General features: G+C 43.4%; 2 protein-coding genes across 4 annotated transcripts in view; one reads left to right on the top strand and one right to left on the bottom strand.

Moving 5' to 3' along the window:
- The first annotated feature begins 236 nt into the window (after positions 1 to 236).
- FBXO7 (F-box protein 7) overlaps positions 237 to 6,896 on the top strand; it is an 89,527-nt gene continuing 82,867 nt past the window's right edge. For both annotated transcript variants that reach the window (XM_009217150.3, XM_017944548.3), the window contains exon 1: positions 237 to 702. In XM_009217150.3, coding sequence (XP_009215414.1) covers positions 648 to 702 — 55 coding nt within the window. In that variant the 5' untranslated portion in view covers positions 237 to 647. The remainder of the gene's footprint in view (positions 703 to 6,896) is intronic.
- Positions 1,703 to 6,896, bottom strand: part of BPIFC (BPI fold containing family C) — a 54,503-nt gene continuing 49,309 nt past the window's right edge. Inside the window, exons 15-17 of one of the 2 annotated variants that reach the window (XM_031655951.1) lie at positions 4,970 to 5,033; positions 3,781 to 3,857; positions 1,703 to 2,277 (exon numbers count right to left, since the gene is read on the bottom strand). In XM_031655951.1, the coding sequence (XP_031511811.1) occupies positions 2,155 to 2,277; positions 3,781 to 3,857; positions 4,970 to 5,033 (264 nt within the window). In that variant the 3' untranslated portion in view covers positions 1,703 to 2,154. The remainder of the gene's footprint in view (positions 2,278 to 3,780; positions 3,858 to 4,969; positions 5,034 to 6,896) is intronic. The other variant, NM_001168776.1, reaches the window with a different exon arrangement.

The following is a 6,896-nucleotide window of genomic DNA, read 5'->3' as shown; positions in this document are numbered from 1 at the left end:
GGCGACGACAACGGTAGCGAAAACTCCCGGCTCGGCTTTGAAGAGCGGCTGCCGCGTTGTCCTGCTTCCCAAAGCACCGCCTTCCAACAACCAAAGCGCAGGCGCGACCAGCGCCGCAGCAGGATGAGCAACGGCAAGCACCGAGGCTCGAAACTCTTCAGGCCAACGTCTTTCCTCTGGTTAAGCTGCATTGTCCTCTAGTGTATAGCTAGGATCTTTATTAGTCGATTTCCTCTAAGCTACAGCTAAGCGAAATCCAGGAGTTTAAATTCTAATGTAGTTATCTTTTGTTTTGGAGACGCTTTTCAGCAGCTTATGAAAACACCTTGAGTCTGGGTCAGGTCCGGTGCATCGGCTTGGAGTTTACACCCTCAGCTGGGAGGGGAAAAAGATACGCCAGCAGCTGAGAAAGAAAAACCTGTTTGAATAAATACCATAGCTGAACATTTATGTTTCGGAATGAATCTGGATATACATCAAATAACTTTTTTTATCGGAAAGGAGCATCCCAAAGAATGAAGCATGGCAGCTTATCGTTTATTCTAACAAACATTTGTGGATGCATCTATTATGGCCAGACATGTACTACAAAATGATCAAATCACAGCCCTATGGATCGCCAGAACTCCTCAGTCTAGCATCCTTTGATGATCAAGACCTCTTTAATCATGCTTTTATACGCCATGTTTCTTGTTCATAGTGGTAAGTGAGCCTCTTGTTCATAGTGGTAAGTGAGCTTTAAGTGATTTCAGTTTCGAGTTCTGCCTCATGTCAACAACTGCAACTTTGGGATTAGAAAGACTTGCAAGATTCCATTTCTATCTGTGCCATTTACTGGCTTGGTGTGATTAACCCTTCTTATCTCTGTTTCATCATCTCTAAAATGGGATCATACTTCTTTCTTGAGTAGAAGGCTAAATGAAGTGACACCGGAGGAGTAATCAGCACAGGGTTTGGCACACGGCAAGCACTCTGTAAACAGCTCTCCTCCTTCCATTCCCCCACTAGACTGTAAGTGCTGCAAAAAAAACAGTATGTAGTTTACATTCATTTATCGCATTACCTGCACTGGTTCCGGTCTTATTCTCTTCTGCCCCAATTTCTCCCCACTGATTAGGTGCTCTGACACATTGATATCATTCTCAATTATGAATTGTCTGAGTTTAGTACTCAACTGCCATTTCACTGAATCTGTGGTGGGTGAAAAATCCTAAAGCTTTAAGTGATGCAACTTTTAGAGTTTCCTGTGGTTACCCTGTTTCTTCTTGTAAAGATTTCAGACGTAAAGAATTCTCTTTTAAAATCAAGCCTTGACGTCTGTGCAACCTTAGGTCTCTTCCCTTTTCTATTTTTTATTTTATTTTATTGAGACGGAGTCTCACTCTGTCGCCAGGCTGGAGTGCACTGGCGCCATCTTGGCTCACTGCAAGCTCTGCCTCCCAGGTTCAAGCGATTCTCCTGCCTCAGCCTCCCAAGTAGCTGGGACTACAGGTGCGTGCCACCACTCCCAGCTAATTTTTGTATTTTTAGTAGAGACTAGGTTTCACCATGTTGGCCAGGATAGTCTCGACCTCTTGACCCCTGACCACCCATCTTGGCCTCCCAAAGTGCTGAGATTACAGGCATGACCTACTGTGGCTGGCCTCTTATTTCATTTTTTAAAAATTCAGGGCAGGACATTTCTCAAATAAAAAAACCAAGATTGAAGTTGATAGAAAACAATTTTAATTAAACACAGAAGACAGTAACAGTGAATATAAAACATGAAATCCAATATGTGGGTAGGGGAAAACCCCTAGAGGGCCTAAGGAATCTCCACTGAGAATGACCAATACAAATACAGACTTAAGAGTTTCTTACCCACCTGGTCAGAAGTACATGCCTAGCTCTTGTTCCTAGAATCTTTCTTGCCCCAAACAAACATAAACACAGGCACATGTGGCATGCATACACTCACATTCATACACCTCTATTTAGCCCTTTAACACATTCTGCCTTATTCTGGGTTCCTGAAGGCTTGAGAAAGAAAACCTTCTACCTAAGCAATTCACGAGGGCTTTACAATTCCAGTGTATACTGTCTTCCCTTTCTGGGTTTACAGTAGTTGTGGGGTTAAGGACCATTTACTTCCTGGGGTGAATTGCAAACTGGCAATCAAGGGGCTGACTTCCCCCTCCACTGTCCACTTATCAGGTTCAGACCTTCCCAACCATGGAAACTTGGCTGCTGCTTTGAGGATGTTTCATACTTCAGGTCGGTGGAAATCAAAAGGAAACCCTGGAAAGGATGTGACAATGAAGATAACATCAAACCTTGGGCATGTCTGGGTTTGTCTGAGGAGTGAGGAACAGATGGCTTCTTTTTTTATTTTTTTAATTTTTGAGATGGAGTCCCAAAGGCTGTCACCCAAGCTGGAGTGCGGTGGTGCAATCTCGCAAGCTCCGCCTCTTGGGTTCAAGTGATTCTCTGCCTCTTGGGTTCCAGTGATTCTCAGTCTCCCGAGCAGCTGGGACTAGAGGCGTATGCCACCACACCCAGCTAATTTTTGTATTTTTAGTAGAGACGAGGTTTCACCATTTTGGCTAGGCTGGTCTCGAACTCCTGACCTTAAGTGATCCGCCCACCTCAGCCTCCCAAAGTGCTGGGATTACACGCATGAGCCACCATGCCCGACTGAGAGATGGTTTCTTTACCAGGTCCTACAGAGGCAGGGCCTCCTCTACCCTTGCCCTTCTTTGTGAACTCCCCAGACAAAGGAAAGGCCATGTTGGAGTACTGTCACCTGATGTGACTTAGCCACTGTAGAAGCAGTGGGGGAGAAGCAGGGAGGTGGGAGAGCATACACGGTAGTGTAGGGCAGCGGTCCCCAGCCTTATTAACACCAGAAACCGATTTCATGGAAGACACTTTTTCCACTGACGGGGATTGGTGGATGGTTTCAGGATGAAACTGTTCCACTGCAGATCATCAGGCATTAGTTAGATTCTCATAAGGAGCGTGCAACCTAGATCCCTCACACACACAGTTCACTCTAGGGTTTGTGCTCCCATGAGAATCTAATGCTGTTGCTGATCTAATAGGAGGCAGAGCTCAGGCAGTAATGCTCCCTCGTCGGTGGCTCACCTCCAGCTGTGCAGCCAAGTTCCTAACAGGCCACACACCCAGACAGGTCCTGGGCCTGGGTGTTGGGGACCCCTGGACTGTACAGGATTGGAGAATTTCTTTAGAAACATATTTCCACCTCCCCAAACAAACAATGCCAAAAATAAATAAATAAAGAAAAAAAAAGGTATTCTGAAGTGAGTTCATAATGATTAGCCAGAAAACAATTCGATTCCTGAACTCAGAGGGGTGTCTTTGGTTCAGGGGAAAGTCATCTGACTGTGAGAATCAGACGAGCCAGTCCTGTCCCAGCCATGCTCCTTTCTAGCTGCCTGAGCCACTCCTCTATGAGTCCTACTTTCCTCATCTGTAAAATGGGAGTAATAATCCCAGCCTCACACATCGTCTTGTGGAATAAGTAAAATAAAGCGTGCTAAAGGGCATCTTCTTGTACTGTGGATTTGGCTGCTAAGTGGAATTGATCTTGGTCTGATTTTTAAACTCAACTGTAAATACTTTCTGTTAATTGTAATTTAAGAGCTAAACATGTTTATAAAATTCCTTGGTCTGGGAAAAAGCAAAGTAGGACAAAAACAACAACAACAAGCAAAACAGGAGGAGGCTTAGTCTACTATAAAAAGAAATGAGTCAGTTAAGAGGTGAGATTTGCATTCTTACCTCAAGAACTTCAATATCTGAATTGACGAATGAGATTTTGTGCGGATTGGGCAGAGGAAATCCTTGCTGCAATTTTGCTAAAATATAGAACAAGACAAAAAATAATTGGGCACAAGCACAGAGGTTTTAGCAAGCTTTTTAGTAAGAGACTGACTGACACCTTTTTTTTTTTTTTTTTTTTTTTTTTTTTGAGATGGAGTTTTGCTCTTGTTGCCCAGGCTGGAATATAATGGCATGATCTTGGCTCACTGCAACCTCCGCCTCCCAGGTTCAGGCGATTCTCCTGCCTCAGCCTCCTGAGTAGCTGAGATTACAGATGCCCACCACCATGCCTGGCTAAGATTTTTGTATTTTTAGTAGAGATGGGGTTTCACCATGTTGGCCAGGCTGGTCTCGAACTCCTGACCGCAGGTGATCCGCCTGCCTTGGCCTCCCAGAGTTCTGGGATTATAGGCGTGAGCCATTGCGCCCAGCATGGATAGCTTTTTAATAATTGATCTTTTCATTCTCCCTGGTTCCACGTTTGCATCTCTCTGATATGTCCCTAGAATTTTCCTGGAAGAATTGCTCATTAATCTGTGATTAATAAAAAATGCACCTACAATTATGTTCATCTGGACAGTAGAGAAATGCTGTCCATTTTTAGCCTGCCCAATGTGTATTTTGAAAATACCTAATTAGTGGGTTTTGAGAACATTTTGGTGTCTAATATAAAAAATATTTTAACTGGGCCAGACCCCAGATACTGCGGTTTATGAACAATTGCTATGCAAGGAGAAGGCCCAGGATTATCATTCTTGAAAACTGTGTCTATCCAATTAGTGGTCCTTGCATAAGACACACAGAGATATCCCGTAGGGAAAATAATCTCATTTCTGGTTGACTGGAAGGAGATTCTTTACTGCCTAAGGAGCATGGTTTCAATCTCCTTAACTCAACCAGTGTTAGCCGATCTTGCTGAGTTTGCAAATAGAATTGCTAACAGGGCTTGGATCTAGAATAACTAATTGTGCAACCATGTCATTGATGGTACAAACTTTGCAAATTCTGACGCTGGCCTGGATTCATGATAACATGATAGAAGTACAAGCTTCAGGGTGAAAAGTCCCAAACAATCCCCAGTGCAGCTGATGCAGATGTTAGATGTTAGCCGATGTTACAGTCACATTGTTTTCCAATAATCCCTTACCATTGGCCAGTGGGAGGACTCCAAAGTGAAGAATAGAGGACAGAATATTTTCAAACCTCAAGACCTAAAATAAAAGAGGAAATAGAATCAGTTGCCAGATTGGGCTTTTTTTTTTTTTTACTCTGTTACCTAGGCTGGAGTGCAGTAGGATCTTCTCAGAGGGATATACTAGCTTTGTAGAAAATCATATTTCAGGGTTTTCTAACTTTTTCCCTCTTGAGGATGGACACTTCTGCTTCCCTCTGCACTGGATTTTGGTGATACAAATTCAGAGGGACTACATGGTGTCAGCAAACGTGGCAGCTCAGCTATCTATCAAGACAATCAAGAACAACTATTAGATTTCCCAATTAGCAATCTTCGCTTTACTTACTGAGAGTCTCAGCCACAGGAGTTCCCTTGCATTACATCATGCTCCAAAGCTAATGCCGTCCCCAGAACACCCAATTTATCTTTTTCTTTAAATTAATTTTTTTTTTTTTTGAGATGGAGGCTCACTCTCGCCCAGGATGGAGTGCAGTGGGTATGTCTGTATCACCAGAGTGAAAATGGGCAGTGGGAATTCACTTTTGCAGTTTGACCTCAGAGTTTATGTATGAAACTATTATACTACACTGCCTCTTGACATAAAAATGACAATAACTGAAATAATGAAAACACAGAAGTGACAATAACTGAAATAGTTACTGCAAATATGAAAATAGTGACCACTGTTTCTTTAATGCCTACTATGTAGTCAATGTGCTAAGTGCATTTCATGTATAATCTCAGCTAATACTTTCAACAACCCCAAGGTTGGGCCGGGCATGGTGGCTCACGCCTGTTATCCCAGCACTTTGGGAGGCTGAGGCGGGTGGATCACGAGGTCAGGAGATTGAGACCATCCTGGCTAACATGGTGAAACCCCATCTCTACTAAAAATATAAAAAAATTAGCCGAGCGTGATGGCGGGCGCCTGTAGTCCCAGCTACTCGGGAGGTTGAGGCAGGAGAATGGCATGAACCCGGAAGGCAGAGCTTGCAGTGAGTGGAGATTGTGCCACTGCACTCCAGCCTGGGTGACTGAGCAAGACTCCGTCTCAAAAAAAAAAAAAAAAAAAAAACAAAAAAAAAACCCCAAGGTTGTAATTTCAGCTCCATACCTACTCACACTGCCTATTCCAATTTCTTTTTCTCTATAGTATTTTTTAGTAAAAACTATATTTGTTTGTTTTCTGTTACTCTCAGCCTGTCACGCACACATAAGCACAATCACACACACTCTGGAACAGGGTTTCCCAATAGTGGCACTCTTGACGTTTTGGGATGGATCATTCTTTGTTGTTGGGAGCTGTCTTGTGCACTGTGAGATGTTTAGCAGCATCCCTGGCCTCTACCCACCAAGTGTCATTAGCATCTCTCCTTCCGTCCCAGGATGTGACAACCAAAAATGTCTTCAGACATTGCCAAATGTTCCTAGCTGAGAATCACTAGTTGAGAACCACTGCTTTAGAATGTAAGTGCCTTGAGGGTAGAGATTTTATCTGTTTTGTCTAGAACAGTTCCAGGCTCAATAAGTATTTGTAAGTAAATGAATACTGCTAATACTAATAATTAACGTTATGTAGTGCTGCCCATGAACTAGGCAGTATTCTACCCGGGCATTCTGACACCAAAATCCACTTAACTTCTCTCTGGTAGTGCCATCCATGGCACTATGAGGTAGTGATTTAGCTGATCTTCCTGAAGCTTGAGGGAAGGGGGATTCCAAGTCACATGTTGGGGTGTCCTCTTCCCATCAGAAAGTCATCAGGCTGGGAACCCCCCTCCCACAAAGGTCTCCATACAAGCAGCATTGACCTAATTTTAGGAGATGAGCAGAAAGTGTTCAAAGCGTAAACCTAATCATGGCTTAGTAATTTACATATTCCTTTGGGATTCTCGTCTCT

This window comes from Papio anubis, chromosome 16 (assembly GCF_008728515.1).
Source record: "Papio anubis isolate 15944 chromosome 16, Panubis1.0, whole genome shotgun sequence".
NCBI lineage: Eukaryota > Metazoa > Chordata > Mammalia > Primates > Cercopithecidae > Papio > Papio anubis.
Note: the sequence above shows the minus strand (reverse complement) of the source record. Positions and strands in the feature narration are given on the sequence as shown.